This window comes from Pelodiscus sinensis, chromosome 15, assembly GCF_052426305.1.
Source record: "Pelodiscus sinensis isolate ZL-2025 chromosome 15, ASM5242630v1, whole genome shotgun sequence".
Taxonomy (NCBI): Eukaryota; Metazoa; Chordata; order Testudines; family Trionychidae; genus Pelodiscus; species Pelodiscus sinensis.
Genome location: NC_143066.1, coordinates 5448902 through 5468433, shown reverse-complemented (window position 1 = coordinate 5468433; position 19532 = coordinate 5448902). Strand labels below are relative to the sequence as shown.

The 19532-nt window shown below is 42.6% G+C and overlaps 1 protein-coding gene across 6 annotated transcripts in view; it reads right to left on the bottom strand.

The window, feature by feature from the left end:
- The window catches only part of CREBBP (CREB binding lysine acetyltransferase), a 179225-nt gene that overhangs the window by 30203 nt on the left and 129490 nt on the right, over positions 1-19532 (bottom strand). For all 6 annotated transcript variants that reach the window (XM_089782216.1, XM_089782217.1, XM_089782213.1 and 3 more), the window contains 5 exons: positions 19342-19521; positions 18971-19157; positions 11202-11320; positions 6178-6417; positions 5591-5679 (listed from right to left, as the gene is read on the bottom strand). In XM_089782216.1, coding sequence (XP_089638342.1) covers positions 5591-5679; positions 6178-6417; positions 11202-11320; positions 18971-19157; positions 19342-19521 — 815 coding nt within the window. The remainder of the gene's footprint in view (positions 1-5590; positions 5680-6177; positions 6418-11201; positions 11321-18970; positions 19158-19341; positions 19522-19532) is intronic.

Genomic DNA, 19532 nt, shown 5'->3' with positions numbered 1-19532 from the left:
TCAGAGTTTCCAGCCATTTATATATAAATGTTATATATGTATATATGTGAACAACTTTTTATATTGTACATACATACAATATATTTAAGTAGTACATTAAATATCTGCAATGAAGCTTTGTTAATTGAATGTGAAGCAGGTTACAGTTTGGGGTTACTAGACCAACTGTCAGCCAATCCAAGATACTTAACAAAAACACTGCTGTGATTTGGTAAGCAAAGTTGAGTAAATCAGAGGTCTACTTAAAGATACAATCTGCATTTGAAAAAAATCTTGTTATACAGATTTTTTTTTTTTTAAATCAGATGAACTGGAACCAAAGTTGTCAGAATTGTAAAGAATACCAAAGTGGGGAGGCCTAAATGTTTGGAAAGGGTATGAATTAAAAACATGAACAAAGTTAATATAGGCCACAGTAGTAAAAAGTAAAACTGGTCACACAGGGTCATCAAAATGAAAAAGCTCTGTGAAGATTTAGAAATGAGAAGAGAGTTTAAGCAGCAATGGCAGCACAGTAAAATGCAGTTTTACTACTCAACACCCAATCTAAACATAAGAATGATGAGCATAAAAGGCATCAGACTAGGACTCAGAATGCCACACTGAACCAACAATTTATGAGATGAAAATAAATAGGGCCACTTGCCCCTTCATTCATTTGAACACCAGCTCCGCCCCCACTACTGTAATCCAAGTGACAGCTTTTCAATACTGTAGTTTCATGGAGACACATGTATTGAGTGGAACTTTCATCTTGTGACTGGCACTAATCACCAGTATGTTACTAGTAAGATGTACATTTTAAAGCATTTGTAAAGCAGCCCAAATTCAAACGAGATGAACTGAATTCCTCTGGGGTGGCCAGTAACCACTGGATCCATCTTAGGAATGGAGCCATTTGAAAGTTTCAAATCTTGGACCCTACACTTTCTCTCAGAGCTTACCAATCAGCTAACATGGGTTAAAATGCAACTGTCTTCTTATAATCCTAGTGAACATCTATTACACTAATCCAAATTAAAATACAACTTTTTCTAAATGAAGGCAGGACTTTGGAGCTGTCAGAGTGATGCAAAGGGGGCAGCACAGGGCAGAAGAGCTAGCTTATCTATTTTAATCCCTGCAATCAAAAGGTAACAGACATTTTATAAATTATGTTGAAGAGCATTTTGGCAGAGTACTTATTGCACATACCCTACTTCTACTAACTTGGTTGTGAATTCTGTCAAGTTTGGCCAGAATAAACATTTACAATTTAGCATGTGTGAATGAGTGTATATATTCACACTGTCAGTTATGGCAAACTGCCTTTTCTTTACGGTAAGGAAAGCTGCTCTTTTTGTGAGTCAAACTGGACACTATCAGGCTGCATATGTACTGCAGTAACTAGAGAAATCAATGGTTCTAGCTCCACTGAATTCTTTGCATTCAAATATTTTTGGAAATTGTTAATTCTGAGCAACAGGAGACTGAGCAGTAAATAACCATGATAGAACCTTAGATTGCACATGACTTGCATCAAATAGTGAAAGCAATATTATACAAATATACATATGCTATTGATCCAATTAGTCAATCCATTATTCATACTATGAACATACAGATTCAGGTATGCAAGATATTGAGCACTCCTGCCCTGACCTATGCAGTTAAACACATGCTTACGTGTTTTGCTGGACCAGGACTAGGGATGTAATGGAATAACCATTTAACCGATAAGCATGAGCTCAGTTACTGTTAACAATTACATGCAGGCTCCTGGCCCTACTCCCAGAAAGCCAGCTGCTTCCCCGTGCTGCTGGCTCTGTATTAGAGCCTGCAGCACGGGGCGGCAGCCGGCTCTGTGGGAGCTGGGCTGGAAGCCAGCTTTGAGGCAGCAGTACAGAGTGGCAGCTGGCTCTCTAAGAGCAGGGCTAGCGGCCAGGAACTGGCTCTCCCTATGCACTGGCTGCCAGCCCTGCTCCCAGGGGAACCAGGTGCACTGCAGTACAAGCTTTATACTGCAGAGCCCACAATGTGTAACTGCTAAGATTTTCAGTGGTTACACGGTTACTTAACCACTTTTTAACATCCCTATTCAGGAGCAGAGCTCACAGCTTCCCGCAGAAGCAAATATTCACAGAGATTGAGTTCCATGAAATAATTAAAATGGAGAAAACAAAAAACTGAAATACAATGATACCTAAAGGCTCAGAAAGTCTATAAAATCAGATTGCCTAGATGGCACTATTTATTGATGTATTATAAGATTAAAATCTACAGCAAGCACACAATAGTGTGGTTACTCCAGTTGTACAAAAACAAGCAAACACACTGAAAATGAAAAGCTTTTCAAATGCAGACTGTGTAGATAACTGTGAATCACTTTTATTAAAGAAAGCACTATGGTTCCAGTGTCTCAAATCAAGGAAAAGTTCAAATATTTTTGCATACATAGCTCATAGTTCAAAATTCCACACAATCTAGATATTGTCTTTCATATGTACTTTAAGAAAATAATTGCACTTTGGAATCTGTACTCAAATATGAAGCATAATTTTCCAGAATAATTAATATTTTTCTTTAATTCAAAACTCAGATTTGAAGTGACTAAATGAAGACCAAATTCTCCTATTAATTTAGGAGATTTTAGCCATTATAACTGAAATGTCTGAATTCCACATTCTTTGTCAGGACTTGGTCTCTGACATGCTGGGTTCAAACAACACTGTTCTACAATCCCCAGCAATGCCATCTACTACACAATTTGAAAAACAAGGATATTTAGCCTATTACTCAAACGCTAGAAACACAATGTGTTTCACTCTAATTTACTATTTGGTTAGGGAAAAGCAATGAATTTGGTAAGGGAATTATACAAAGAAATTGTTAGTGTGAATAAATGCAATATAGCCTTTCCAGACTTGGTACACACTTGAAAAGACATTAACCAATCTTGGAAAATATTCTGTTAGGGGAAAAAGATCCTACTGAACTACTGTTCATCCAACTAGAACACAGTCCCCAGTGGACTGGGACTTTGCAAATCTAGGTTCTGCACCCCGAGACTATGTCTACACTACAGTTAGACAGTTGCAGCTGGTCTGTGCCAACTGAGTAGGGCTCGAGGGGCTCAAGTTAAGGGGCAGTTTAACTGCAGTGTATATTTCTGAACTCAGACTAAAGCCAAGGTTCCAGGACTCTGCAAGGTGAGAAGGTCCCAGAGCTTGGGCTGTAGTGAGAGCCTGAGAGCCCAAGTCATCTGACACAGACCAGCCTGGGGCTTTTATTTGCAGAGTAGACATACATCCCATTCCCTCCTTGTGTCAGTTTCCCCTCCCACCTTTTGCCTTATTTGTCTTTTTAGTTGGAACTCTCTGGAGAAAAGACTCTCTCACTAGGCATCTGTTTAATAGTGAAATGAGACTGCACTATACTTCGGTCAGATAAACACCCCCCCACCCCCCAAAGGTATTAAATATCTATGCTCTCTACCCATCCCATATATTTGGCATGTTAACAACTGAAGTTGCATTTAAAAGAACAATCATGGTGATCTAATACTGCCTGAAAATAAGAAACACTATTTAAAAAGGACACTCAAGTATCAGGATGTTTAATCAGAAGGAAATGTCTGATCAGTTTGAAATTCTTATCCCAAGAGCTTGTATTTACAAATGATGTATCCAGTCTTTTAGCAATTGTGGAGAACACACACACGCACTTCCTACATCAATGTGTGTCAGTGCAAAATATCACTTGTTGAACTGCATGTCTTACAGTACTTCTATATGTTTTTAAAAGTTTGAAATAGAAGAAAACAAATCCACATGATCTAAAAGGCAAATATTCAGATCAAGTTGCGGCACATTAATAATGACTAACAGTATAAGGCCTAATTGATAATCTAAAAAGCTATTTTCCCATTTTACTAAATTAAAGCACCTGTGAACATCACCATCACAAATACATGACATCTGCACCGAAGAACCCTTTTATCCCTCATCTTATTCAGGTGTTTCAGACACAATCCATTTTTGTTACAAAAGGAACAAAGTGTCTGGTAATAAACTAGTGAAACATTATTACCGAACACATTTATAATATGCCCATCATGGAAGGCTCTTGTACAATAGCAACACCAAGTACACTTGAAAACATCACATAAATGAGTAATACATAAAATGCCTCATAAAAGGTGCCACATTATCCACTTTTTCCTCAGTAAGAGTCACACCTCTACACAATGAAAAATATCAATCGCACTGCAGAACAGGTTACTACACAGAAGTGCCAGATGGTTAAATATGATTTGGTGTTTTGAATGTATTCCCAAGAAAGATACAGCCCTACACAGTATGAGACAGTAGCACAATTTAGAAATGAAGAAAAAACGTGGTTTTGTCCCATCTAGTCCGTAAGACAAAACTGCTTCATCTGTGTTGGAAGCTATAGCTTTGTAAAGTGCCAACGTGACTTGCATAATGCAGGGGGCGAGAGGGGGGTGCTGGTGGTGTCTAAATGAGATATCAAATCTAAGAGGTGGCTGATACTATTTACTTCACAATTTAAGTTTAAAGGTGCACCTTTAAGTTGGCATAGTTCAGGGCTTTGTCAAATCTCTTGGCAAAAAAAAGTTTCACACTGTAACCTGGAAAAAGTATTGCCTGTAGTTTTTTAAAGTCATATCTAATTTCCATGCAGTAGCTTACAAAAAAACCCTTAAAGCTAACTTTTCTTTTTTTAAATGGATGTTATTCACTACAGCGCTAAACAGAAGTTGAACATAATTACTACAGATGCATTTGCTAAGGGGAGGAGATAAAAATACTAGAAAAATGATAGAGCTGTGTTACTTTGATGTTTAAATTAGTTCCAAACATTGTTTAATAAAGCAGAACACCAACATGGATGGAATCACATGTTCTTCCTTATAGTAACCAGAAGACTATATTTTAAAATAAGAACTATTTTTCCTTTGAGCTCCTCATGGCTTCCTGATAGTTATTATGGATGTCAAATCTTATGAACTCCCCAAGAAAACATTTTACGTTACATTTGCATAGTTACCATGAATATGCAATACATCTGATTCAATTGTGTTTAGATTACAAAGACTTCTTCATGAAACAAAGTTGAATTATGAAGTTCCGTTTTATCAACAAAGTTCTCCAGGTTTTAATTTTGTACACCAACATATTCAAAATAATCAGACAATTTAATTGGCACAATCCAATATAAAACGTTGTGTTGATATCTCTGATAGTGATTTGAAGATACAGCTGCATATATTTACTTTAAATCAAGTGATGCTTCAGATTTCATGTAAAAATACAAACAACTTTAGTTAAGTGGTGCAGTGTAGAGTCTATAGACCAACAAGCACATAAATGACACATACAATAAGCTGCAATGTAAAAAACCAAAGGGTTTGTCTGAAAGTGTGTTGTACACAGAAGAATAGGAGTATTTTCCTTTATTTTTGCTAAATCAGGACAAATGAGGCATTAATCATTCTGCTTAGTATGTGCTAGGCTACAAAAAGACAAATTCGCTTTGTCACTCACTGGATCTCATTCCCACAACAAATGCAGAAGTTTATGGGACTTACCTATTCTGGTAACTGTAATAGGCAGCATCACGGGGAATAGTACACAGCTGCTTCCCGTAGCAGCACAAGGTCTGCGGAGAAAACTCATACTGCAAAACAAAGGTGAAAAAGCTTTAAAATGTGATTTTTACATTATGAATATGCAATGTATTGAATGTGCTATACAAGTATATTGTAATATACTGAGATATGTTTATCTTCAAATGGATATGGATTGCTATGGATAGATGCTTAGCTGGAATAAAACAGCTCAACTCTCTTGGCTTCAATGGAACCAAAATGGCTTACTCCAGCTCAGGATTTGACACTGGATGTGCATAAGAAGTTGCAAGAGATATGGGATTGTGTATAATAAAATATTTCAACAACACTTCAGATTGAAAATGATATCACCACCAGTGATAAAAATTTGGCTAGAAACCTTTAGATATTTTCCACTTCCTTAGTATATTGACAGTCAAATTTTTACTAGCCATTCCATCTGGTAGTTTAATTTTATTCAAAGTAAGTATCTAAAGGAGATTTTATTTTACCTTCTTACTCAAACTACTTAGTTTTTCAGCAGTAACGAACTTAAAAAAATATACCTTGCGTCCACAACAGTATCCAAGTGACTGCATAACAGGGTCAATCTCTTGTTCAAAGACCTCTGCAAGTTTAGTGCAAAACTTATAGACCCTGGAAGTCTTCCGATTGTAAAGCCAGGCATTGTTAAACATTAGCCAAACATCGTCCACATACTGCCACGGTTCTTGGTACTGCCCAGTATCCAATTTACGTTTAATGGTGGAAAGGTCCATAGGATTCTTCACAATATCAAAGTAATCCTTCAAAATACAAGAAAAATCATCCATTATTTTTAAGATGCACTTTTAGTTCCAACTTAGTTTGAACATGTCCAAAAGTATTAAAATGTGTCAATGAACAAGTGCAAAGAGTCTATTTTGAGGCTTTACTCGGGAGTTTAAATGGGATGCTTTAAAGGATTTCAAACAGGATATCAAGTTTGAGAAATCTGATGTGCTTATTTTGTTAAAGGTGTTCAAACGTTTAATAGAGCTCAAAGCAACTTCAAATTTTGGAAAACAAATTTAAAAACAAAAATATGAACAACAAGATTTAAAGATTTTCACTGTCTCAAAAGGCTTAAATTATGGACAAACTCACAAGTTCTGTGACGGGTGCTTTGCCCTACCTATGTTTTGGAAGCTATTCTTATAGTCTTGAATTGATGGGTACCTGCATGCACTCAACACTGTTTAATTTCCATCATGGGGTAATAGATGATCAAATTTTCCTTGTGTTGATCTACTGCACAGAACTTGTTCCCTCATGAAATAGCCTTAACCTGCTCCAATTAAACAAAAAAACCGACCTCTTTGAAGCTTTATCCACCCACTTTCAAACATGTTTGTTAAATGCCACTACTGATCCTTTTCTATTTATAGCCTCTTTCAAACATGCCCCCCTTCACTTGTTTCCATGTGTTTGTACTTTAAGCAGTTGATCTTTTATTATACTGCATGAGGTCTTCTTTTGTTGTAAGGCACTCTGCAAAGTGTTACCACCAGAGGGTGCGGAGAAAGCATTTTATTAATAATCATTAGCCCTCTCACAGTTGGGCTACGTTACAGAGGGCCATCCGATGAGGCCTTCATCTGAGGCTTGACTGCAAAACACCAAACATCTTATTGTGCTATAAATTTTAACACACTCCTAAAAGTACTCTGCTGTAACTTTCATTTTCTTAGATCCAGTTGATGACTGAAGGTCTTCAGGGGAAAAAAAATCAATGTTTAAAACATACTGATATAGGATAATTCTTTAAAGACAGACAGACAGAAAGAGAGGGTTTCTCTGTACTGAGACCGGTGCTGTTCAACAGAGTCATAAATGACCTCAAAAAAGCAGTAAATAGTGAAGTGGCAAAGTTTGCAGATGATACAAAATTACTCAAGATAGTCAAGTAAAAAGCAACCTGCCAAGAGTTAAAAAAGCATGTCAGAATACCAGTGACTGGGCAACAGAATGGCAGAAGAAATTTGGTGTTGATAAATGCAAAAGTAACAAATACTGGACAACAATCTCAACTATAAATTCAAAATGACGGGGTCGAACTTAGCTGTTACCAGTCAAGAAAAACATTTTGGAGTCTTTGTGGAATAGTTCTCTGAAAGCATGCACTCAATCTTCAGTGGCAGTCAAACCAGGTAGTAATGTTAGGAAGCAACAGGAAAGGAATATGTCAGAAAATATAATGCCAAACAGAAATCTATGGTAAGCCCACATCTTGAATAGCACATGGAGGTCTTGTTTACCCCCCATTTCAAAAAAGATGGGTCAACCAAAAAGGACTAACTTCTTCTGGTCTCTCTCATAATGGTAGATCTCAAGTAATGTTTGCCCCCTTATTATAGCTTTTGCTAACAGGAAATTAAGTGCAGGGTGCAAGAAAAAAATGTGTGTGTCACTAGGAGCAATGTAATATGTCTTGCACACCAATTTGAAAGTTATCAGGATAGCAGCAGGAATTTGTCACACTGTCTTTGCTGGATCAAGGAACGCTTCATTAATGGATAGTGCTGCCCCGAGGGGGTAGTGCCAACTGCAAAATATCCAGCAGCATGTGTTGCAAGTCTTTGACCTCAAGAGATATCTGAAGGACATCATCCACCTCTTCACAAGGTCCCTGAATTGTTGAAAATTGTTGGCCATTGGTGATGGAGGAGACATGACTGACCATGTCCAAAGACAAGGACAAAATAGAGGAGTTTATGGTGGCCTCTTCCTTATCTCCCTTACTTGCCTATTCTTTAAAGGTTTCCTCATCTTGGGAGTCTGTGCAATTCTAGCACCCTGGCAAATTGCTGCTGACAAAATCCAAGGACCCTGGTGTAGCAACTGAGGGGAGGGAGCCCATACCAGAGAGAAGATGGTACCCAGGACTGATCCCACCTTTCCTATCACACTGTAGAGATGCAGAACAGAACCCAACACAAACAAAAGACAGAACTATGTAGCACTTTAAAGACTAACAAGATGGTTTATTAGGTGATAAGCTTTCGTGGGCCAGACCAACTGATAACTTGCAAATTGGTGTGCAAGACATATTACATTGCTCCTAGCGACACAAGGTTCTAAAATCTGACTTGTCAATTTCACATGCGTTCATTTTTTTGATTGTATCACTTTGGTATACAGGCAGTCCCCGGGTTACGTACAAGATAGGGACTGTAGGTTTGTTCTTAAGTTGAATCTGTATGTAAGTCGGAACTGGCATCCAGATTCAGCCGCTGAATCTGGACACCAGTTCTGACTTACATACAGATTCAACTTAAGAACCCCAGGCGTCCCCAAGTCAGCTGCTGCTGAAACTGATCAGCAGCTGATTCCAGGAAGCCCGGGGCAGAGCAACTCTGCCTGGGGCTTCCTGTAGTCAGCCGCTGGTCAGTTTCAGCAGTGGCTAACTTGGGGACGCCTGGGGCAGAGCAGCTCGGGTGCTGCTGGGTTGGTCCAGTAGCGCGGCCACTCCTCGGCGCTACTGGACCAACCCAGCAGCACCCCAGCTGCTCTGCCCCAGGCGTCCTGATTCAGCCACCGCTGAAACTGATCAGCAGCGGCTGAATCAGGACGCCTGGGGCAGAGTAGCTGGGGTGCTGCCAGGTTGGTCCAGTAGCGCCAAGGAGCGGTGCTGCAGGACCAACCGGCAGCACCCCACCTGCTCTACCACAGGCCCCGGGCTTTGCTCCACATCTCCCTGATCTGCTGAGGGGGGCACTAGCTGCGTCCCCCCCAGCAGACCAGAGAGACGCGGAGCAAAGCGGCGCACCACCCGGGGCCGGACCCGGGGCGCTTCCAGATCAGCTGGAAGCGCCGCGGGTCCAGCCCCGGGTCCTGCACGGCTTTGCTCAGTGTCTCTCTGGTCTGCAGACCAGGGAGACGCTGAGCAAAGCCGCGCAGGACCCGGGGCCGGACCCGCGGCGCTTCCAGCTGATCTGGAAGCACCCCGGGTCCGGACCCGGGTCCTGCGCCGCTTTGCTCCTGTCTCCCTGGTCTGCTGGCTCCCGCAGCAGACCAGGGAGACAGGGAGCAGCTTTTCTCGCCCCGGAGGAGGCAGGCGGCGGGACCAGGCGTCCCGCCGCTCCAGTCCTCCGGGGCGAGAAAATCCCCGTTCGTATCTGCGGATCCGACATAAGTTGGATCCGCGTAACTCGGGGACTGGCTGTATATGATTGTGCCGATTTTCTTCCACATATTGATCTGAGGAAGTTGGTCTGGTCCACGAAAGCTCATCACCTAATAAACCATCTTGTTAGTCTTTAAAGTGCTACATAGTTCTGTCTTTTGTTTCAGCTAGACCAGACTAACACGGCTGCATCTCTATCAGAGCCCAACACTGATAGACTAACATGCTTGTGCCACTGGGCGGGGTTGGAACTGTTGATTTGAAACATGTTGGTGCTGATGCTAAAGATGTCTAGTACTGAAGGAGCTGAGTGAAGAGGCACTGATTGTAAGTCTGATAGAGTTATTCCATTCTAAAGGAGTGTGCATCCTAGATCTCACCTCTCTATCCTTCACAGATGGCACTGGGAGCCTGCCAGAGCCATGCTTCTTCAAAGTGCTCTGGGATCTCCCAGCCTTTCGCCTCTTTGATACAAAGTCCAAAACTACAGTTTTAGCATGCAACTAGGGCCTTTTGGCTGGCTTCTTTTGGTGCAAGACTGAGCTCCTCTTCTTTGGAGAGTTCCTTGAGTTCTCCACAGTCTTCCCCTCTTAGAGGAGACCAGGGCTGAGACTGGATCTGTTCGGAAACTGAGGTACCAAGAGTGGGAAGGGAGAATATAACTCCTGACATGGTGAAGGGAGGGAGTAGTCCATCATCAGAAGTCTCAGTTTGGTGTCTCAATTCTTCCACACTCTAGATTTGAGAGCTAAGCAAAAGCTACACTTTGGCTAGATACAAAACTCCCCCAAGCAGCAGATGCACTTCAGAATGACCATTGCCGACTGGGATAGCCTCCTGGCAAGAGATGTAATGTTTGAAAAAAGGAGAGAAAAAAGTCAATCCTCTCATTAACCTCGAATGAATTCTACACTACAGCAAACAACATTACCTGGAAACACTCAACTTACTAAAAGAACAACTGTAGAACATGCTGAAGAACACATGAAGCTGAGACACTAGAGTGCCATCTCAGGTCAAGGCGGTTAAGATGGAACGGAGGACGCCTCACTTGTACAGCCCAATGTATCCTTGATGGGTAGCCCAAGATTGTACAGAGTGCATGTGCGGGCCAAACAGACACTGCTCATGGAACCCTTCACTCTAGAGCTTCAGAGGCCTGCATGAACCCGAAGTGGAACACGATTTGAAGAGGAGCAACTTTTACATTCTGGTTCCCATGGAAATTCAAAGCTCTTCATTCTTAACCGTTAATTGGAACTCACGGAGAGAAAACTTTTAGGGCACACACAGCAGATGTTCCCATGGTCATATACAGCTCAAACGAGCACAAAGATGCTACCAAATAAGTTTAGAAAAATAAGAATTCTGAATATCATACATGCACATATACATCTACCACAAAGGCTTTTAATGTCAACTCACTGGAATCCCTAGGAGCTGAGGATCCACAGGCTGTCTGAAAGGTAGGGACTCTGGGTCCTGCCGGTACAATGCTTCCAGGGTAGGCATGAGAGCCTGGCGCAGCTCCTCAGGCTTAAAGACTGTTTTAAAAGAAATGAAAAATCCAAACAGTTACAGCAAAGAAACAAAAGAATTCCCCTCAGATATAACTGGTCTATTCTGCATACTTTAAGACAGAATTTTGCCATTATCCAATAATTTTTCATCCCCGAACAACCAAGTTCATTATTTCTAATGTGGGGTTTTCATTCTGCTGTGCTGACAGAAGACAGAACAAGATCTGGTCTGCCTTTCTTGAAACCTTGCTTGAGAATTGTAATATATTAATCTGATGACTACACAGTAACAATGCTACCCTGTGAAGGGCATCTTTTACAGAGCAGGGGGGCAATTTGGCTATAACGGATTAACAAAACAATAACTTTAAAGTAGGACGGAATAGAGCTTCTGGCTAGTCAAAGATAATTAGTTAAGAATAATTTCCTCTTTCTCACTCAAAACATCTGTTACCCCTACTCAGATTTTTACAGCAAAGTAAAATGCAGTCAGGGATCAAAATCTGCAGAAATCTCTATGTCCAAAAGCTGTATTATCTAAAGTATGGACAAATGACCAGATGGTTTGATAAGTGGCATAAGAATTTTCTGATCAGCATATGGAAACAGTTCTGCTCTGATAGAGGGAACATTGGTTACAGCCTAATTCTTTCCATCTGTACAGAATAAATTTTGTTATGTGTACCAAGGCATGTGCAGATGTGCATCACCAATAGAAACAGATGCTGCCAGCTGTGGGTATTCTGCTAATCAGCCTGGGTGGCATCAGCTACCCACACACTCAGCTTAGAGAGAGCATAGACTAATTGATTTTGGAACATTGCTACACTTGCCTGTTGCACAGTTTCAGTCATCCAGGAAAAGAGAGGACTCAGAGGCCTTGTTCCGTTCTCACCAGTGGACTGACAGGACAACAAAGTACCTTTTTTCTGAAAACCCTTCAGACAATTACAGGGTGCTCTTTGCACATCCAAAACAATGAGACTTATTTTGGATGAACACACAGACTTGACAAAAGGGAGGGAGGACTTCCTCCTGAGAGCAGCAAAAAGTGTGCATTAACCTTTAGAATGGGAAGGTTGGGTGTAAAAGTCAGCCTTCCTGAAAGGATGAAGACTCTTGGTGAAGAAGTTTGAAAGGAAGTTTTAATAAGGCATTCAAATCCAGGTGGAGTGGAATCACTCCATATTGCCTTCTAAGGTGGATCATCTTGTTTTGTCCTCAAATTGTTTGACACATGTTAAAAAGGAGATTTTTAGCCTTGGTTTGTCTGGACTCAAAATCCTTGGTATTGTCAAAGTATGCTGACACACAAGGAGCTCAACATTATTGTAATTTATACTGCAAAGTGGCGTCAAGCGCTGGTACTTTTATTTCATAGACCTTGACACTAAGGATGTCCATGGTAATGGGAGAGGGCAGAAACAGCCCCCGTCCATCTCAGCCAGTGGGGTGGGGGTACTCCAGCCCAGGAGGAGCATCCCCCATCCGTTGGGGGGGGGGGGGGGGAGGGAGAAGAAGAGGTGGCACTTCTCGGCCCCTGTTTAATCAGTTAATGTTTAACTGGTTAACTAATTAATGGCATTTTACAGCCCTACTTGACACTACTAGTGATGATTAACCACAGTGTAGGAAACAGAATTGAGCCTAAGCAATCTTTTGGGAATTTGGCCTTCATATCCCTGGCTCTACACCAGACCTGGGCAAAATACGGCCTGCGGGCTGCATCTGGCCTGCCAAAGCCACAGGATCCAGCCTGTGGATGCAGTGGGGAGCCCCAGGCAGGCTCCCCTGTTTATCCCGCACGCCACTCAGAAAAGCAGCTATGGGGCTATTTCTCTTAAAAAATGAGAGCCGGGGGGGGGGGGGGGGGGGGGGGGAGAGAAGAGAGGCTTCAGGCATAACTCTCGCCCACAGCACAATCACATTGGCCAGCTTCTGGCAGAAACTGGCCAATGGGATCTGCCTTTCTGAACAACAGGCAGCACACAAAGCACCACACTCCCCTCTCGTCTGGCTCAGTTATTCACACAAACTCATGGCCATGCAGCCTGTGCAGCCACAGGGCAGGCAAGCTGAGAAACTTATTAAGTTCTGCAAGCATTTAGTTCTGTAGGCAAGCATGCTGGTTGGGTTGCTGGGTGGTAAGTTTCCTGGCCAGAGCCAGCCTGCCTCTGGCACCCCAGCCTCTCCCTTCCCCAACCCTCTTCCCCCTCCTGCACTCACCCTCCCTCCCAGTTCTGGCACTCCAATCTCCTGCCCCAGATCATAATTCCCTCCTTACCCTAGGTTACAATGCAAACTCCTACACCCCCCCCCCCCGGGTCACAAACCAGACCCCCTGCACGCCAGCCCCTGCCCAGTCACTAACCCCCTCCTGCCCTAGGTCACATTCGAAAACCCTGCACCCCAGTTACCTGCCCTACGTCACAACGGCCTCCTTCACTCAAACTCCATCCCAGACCCCGCTCCCCCTCCTGCACCCAATCCCTTAACCCTAAGTTCCCTTCTGCGCCCAACATCCATCCCAGACCCTGCACTTCCTCCATTAATATCATGGAAGAGTGTGGCCCTTGACCACTTTACAAAATCTTGGAGTGGCCTCTTCAAAAATTATTGCCCACCCCAGCTCTACACCATGCACTCCATTTCCCCTATGTTTTGGCATAACAGAACACAGGCCAGAGAATTATTCTGAATTTTTGTACAATGCTGAGCACAGTGAGTGGAGGCACCACCTGAAAGCAAATTAAACCAAATCCAAATTGGTAGATTTCTTTGAGGGCTGAATGTGTTTATAACCAGAGACTAGAGTATTTTTTTTTAATTGCTGCCTTTTAATATCCAAGTGGATTAATGGGGCCTATACTCTGGGGGTAAAAGGAACCTAAAGTAAATCTCTTTCCCAGGGAACTATGAAGAAAAGAAGCAGAGGTACAAGGAAGGATTGTTGAGATTAAATCTGCAGAATGTGGCCACCAAGGTCAGCAGTACCTCTAACAGGTGATTCTAATAGAATGGAGGTCTCTCTCAAAAAGCTCTCACCTGCTGTGAAGATCAGAGACGCTCAAGGACAGAGGGGTTTGGGAGACCGTGTTTAAAGCAAGCATGTCTTGAAAAGACCAAAATGCTTTTAGTATTTTGTTTGGATGTAAAAAGATCTAACTATTGTCATTCTTGATTAGCACAGACTCCATTCCATGGATCCATTCTCTTTCCTGCCCAGCCAGCTGAACACAGAATGTACATCCTCTAGGTATTAAGAGCTCCTTTATTCTTGTGAATGGATTTGTATTCCCCCACCTTGTTGCTCTGAGAGGAAAATGATTTCTTTCCTGATAACTCTGACAAGAAGCTTCTTGTCAAGCTTTTCCCAGCTTTTCCGGAACCTGACACCAGATGTTTAACTTGTAAATCTGTTTTTCGTTATTTCAACTAAAGGTGCCTTCTGCTCATTGCAATTGTCTTCAGAAGTGAAATGAGTCTCGAAAGAAATTCTCTCGGAAACACTGATTTAAGTTCCCTGGATAGTTTTTGGCACTTCCTCGTGGAAATAGTCAGCCAAGACAAAAATAATTTATGCAAAGCAGGTGGAAGCTGTAGACACTTGGGTTGTGGCCAGCACCTTGTAGACCTCATGAAGTGCTGATTCCATTCTCCTAATCATGGGTATCATATGCAGGACTTCTCCCTCCAAAGGAATCCGTGGTCTCTTGAGAATTTTTCAAACTGCTTAGAAAGTCTTAAGAAACTTACTTATATTTTATGTCATTGTCCAAAAATAAATGAAATGGAATGAGGAGTTTCTTGTTCGGAGAAAAGAGAAAGTACTTTCTACTGGCTGGGCGGTCTTGGTGATGTGGCTTGGCTACTTGAGAATTTGATAATTTTTTGTAAGATCTTGGAGAAAAAGTTTTTCTGTTGTGTTTGGGAAATGTTGTTAGCATAAAATTATAGACTATATCATAATGCATGTACACAATGGCCAATATGAAGGTTTCACACAAAATCTCAACTTTGGTATTTCCTCAAAGTGCTATGCTTAACCGTTTTGTATTTATATGGAATTGCACTATTAAACCAAGAAGTATGACAGAGTAAAATACAAGTACATATCACAATCTCTTAACCACTCCGCCGTGTTCTTCCATCAGTCTACTTGATTTATTATTTATATTGGTTTTAAAAAAAAAGTAAGTGACAACATTGTAGCTGCAATCAGTGAAGCTTTTTAAATGAGGCTCAGAAGTTTCTGTTGAGACTTTCTTACCCTCCCTTATAATCTGATTACTAACACATTCTCTACATTAACTTGGAATGCAGCAATTATGTACCACAACTCCCAGTAACAAACATTCCTATTAGTAGCTGGCACTTGTCAATGTATACCTATGAATTGTAATATGAGTATTTAACTACCGGTAATCACTGTAAAGTTCATAATGTTGCTTTAATAACTCAAATATCTGAAAAGGTTCAAGATTGCAGTGTGCAACATAATCTACATATGTGGCTTGTCCAGGTATACTAATCAAAGTACACATGTACAGACTAATCTGATATGAGCAGATTACACTGTAATTTGACCGAGTGATGGGAGATTGTTTCTCTCGCAATTGAATTCATTATTACTACAGTGAGCTTTTTCTTCCAGTCATCCTGCTGGATATATGAGATGGGGCTTAACTCAATCACTTTTGAAAATCCAACATTTCTATTTGGTCTCCATGGAGGATCTCTCAAATCCAAATAAGCTTTCCTGGTTCCACAGAGACATGAGGTTTTCTCTTCAAAACAGGCTTAAAAAACTTTCACATTTAACTTGTGTTCTGCTTTTGAGTATAATTAAGGAAGTTTTACAATAGCTCATGGGATGGGTTTTTTACACCAGAGCCTGCATCAGTGTTCACATGAAGAAGTGGACAACAAACCACTGAAGAATCATGGCAGAAACACCTGTTGCTTACCTTGCAACTGGAGGTTCTTCAAGATGAGTGGTCCCTAGTTACACTCCACTGAGGGTTACACACATGCTCCATGTGGCCAGAACTCAGGATTTTTAAAGCAATGATGTTCATTTGTCCATGCATGTGCCCTTATACAGCTTCATGGTTTTGACCAACTAGGCGATAAAGGGTAGAATAGACCAACCACACCCTCAGTTCCTTCATCACTGCATTTCAAAGACCCACAGCATAGGGGAAGGATGCTGGGACTAGAATACAAACAGGAACCATACATGGAAGAACCTGTAGTTACAGGTAAGTAACCTCCTCTTGAGTTTGGGCCTGTGATGGGGTGGACTAAGCCCTAAGGCCCCCTGCTAGAGGCCTCTTAGTCCTGCCACACCTCTCCCCAGAAAAGCTAGAGAGAAGTCCTCCAGGCAGGCTAGAGTGGCTGCAAGGGATGCAGCCAATCAGGGGTCAGGATGGCCCTATAAAAGGAGCTACAAAGCAGAGCAGCAGAGCAGCAGTTAGTTGCAGTGTACAGCTAAAAGGATGCAGTCTGGGAGATGGGCTGGCTGACAGAGCAGCAGCAGAGTATGCTGCGACTTAGAGACAAAGCCTTGCGGTGAGGGCAAAGACACTGGCCTGCAGGAGGGGAAGCCCCATGAGGGGATATTACAGAAGGCACCAAGACGGGCTCCTGTTAGATGTGCACCCCAGAAGAGGTTTGATTCACACATGGGGCATTTGACTCGGTCAGAGTCCCAAGTTGCAGAAGAGAATGCAGGCGCACACACTTCAGAGGGATGCTCGCAAGAGGCGGGTGCTGTCCTGTTACAGGGCCACACTTGTACTTCATTGAGGGGGATTAGCAAGTCACACCTACTCAGGAAGAGGGGGATGTGGGGAGATAATGGAATCACTGATTGGACTAAAGCTCTGCTGGTTGGGGCATTCCCTGCAGAATCTCATACCATGCCATCAGGAGAAGCAAATATACGTACCGAACTCCATGTGGCCACCTTACATATGTCCATAAGCTTTATATCTTGAAGCACAGCTGTAACTGATGCTTGCACTCGTGTGCAGTGGGTTCACACCAAGATGTGGAGTCAGTGCCAATAACTAACGGCAGAGCATAACGCACTCTGAAACCCATTTAGAAATCCTCAAAGTGGCTATTGCCTGGCTTTTAATTCTTTCTGATACAGCAATAAGCAACAGAGGGGAATTCCTGAATTATCTCATCCTTTGCAGGTAGAAGGCCAAGGCCCTGTGGACATTGAGGGAGGGAAGGCCCTGCTTCTTGCACCAAGGGACAAGGCTTCGGGAAGTAAGCAAATAAGTGTACTGACTGATTAAGGTGAAAGCAGGATACAATCTTTGGCATAAACTTGAGGCACATATGCAAGGATACGTGTCCTACAGAATATGGTAAAATGGGAGTCCACCCACTTCATCTACCCTTCTCACAAAAGTAAAAGCAACCAGGAAGGTGACCTATGTGGAAAGAAGAGATTGGCACCATGGGCCCAAAGGATCAAAGGGCAAATTTATTAAGGTCAAAGGGATGAGGTTGAAGTCCCAATGTGGGGACAATAAGTTAAATGGCTGGATAGGTCCAAAGAACTCCCTTTCAAAATCCATTAAGTCAAGAGATACATAAACAAAGAGTGTCCTTCCATGGGCAGGTGGAGAGTGGAAAGCACTAACAGCCACCATATGAACCTGGATGGAGTCAAGAGCAAGGCCTGATGCTGTCAGGGACAGAAAGTAGTCCAAAATAAGGCAAATTTCCACATTGTCAAGGACATGACCCATTTGTAGGAATGCCTCATGGACTCTTTCCTGCTACTTAAGAGGATGCCTTATATTGCTGATGAACATTCCCATTCTAGCAAAGATACCCCCTCTGGAGCAAGATGTCAGATTGCAGTATTGGGGAGCTCCCATTCAGAGTCACCCATGAACTGCCTGCTCAATCACACTGAGTTGCCGGGAGATAGGCCGTTGACAACAGGATCTTGCAGATGATGCACCAATCCCACAAACTGTCTCTAACAAAGCTCTGGTGACCGCATGCCCTTATGTTTTTTGATGTAAAACAGTTGTGGCGTTGTCTGACTTGATAAGCAGGTGACAGGACAGAATGAATGGGAGAAATGTATGATATGCCATCTGCACTTCCCAAAGATCCAGAAAGTTGATGTTAATCCAAAATTGCCTCAGAGGCAGCAGTACGGGGGGAGCTCAGGGTAGGTGGCTCCATGGCAGCCAGTGCTCACAGGGAGCTTGCTTAAAAGCCGGCTCCCTGCAAGCACTGGCTCCTGCCTGCTCCCCCTCTTCTCCCGTGCTGCTGTCACTGCAGCAGTGTGGGGAGCAGGATGCGGCTCCACAGGAGCTGGTGCTCAGCGGAAGCCTGCTTAAGAGCTGGCACCCCACATGCACCAGATACAGGGAGCTGTCTCCCCCCGCATGTAAACATGTAACCACTGAATTTTTCCCATCACTCTCATTGGCTGTGAACAGCGATCCACGGCCGACAAGAGTCGTGATCACCTGATACCTCTGGAGGAGCAGGTAAAGACAGAAGTGAAGGCCCACAGGGACTAACCCTGCAGATCGGATCTGGCTTTGCCCACCCCTGCAAAGAGAGACACCTCCTGGATGGCTTAAAGACAGAAAATCAAGACAAATGATAGCAGGACTCCCATTTCTGCATACATACTCTTTTTACGCGGCTGAGACGGTGATGTAGATTGTGAAGTGGTGCCATTAGTGCCACTCTCCTCTTCCTCTTTAGGTTCTACCTTGACATCAAGTTTCTTTTCTTCTACTTCCATCGGCTCCTGTTTTGCCTCCGGCACATCTATTTCTTCTTTCACTTGGCCAGATCCTTGTAAATCCTCCTCCAGCTTAAGAAAAGAAGAGACAAGATGAAACTCTGGACCTGGAATGTCTGAAACTAAAAATTCTCTCAGTTCAGCATGTTCATAGCCTGAAATACAATACACGGTTAACTTAGCTCACCAATTCATACTCCCCTTATTTTAGCTCTATATTAACTGCTCTAATTAACTGTGAAGGAATTTCAGTTACCTCAGGCTTAGGTTCCACTTGTGTTTCACAAGGCTCTGGCTCAATTTCTTCATTTTTAACCTCTGGTTTGCTTTCTAGCATTGGTGCATCAGGTCCCAGTTGCTGGGAGTTGATGTCGGCACTAGCAACTGAGCCTGGGGTGGGCACTCGGTTATCAATACTAGCTGCTGCCTGAGAGAGCTGATATAAAA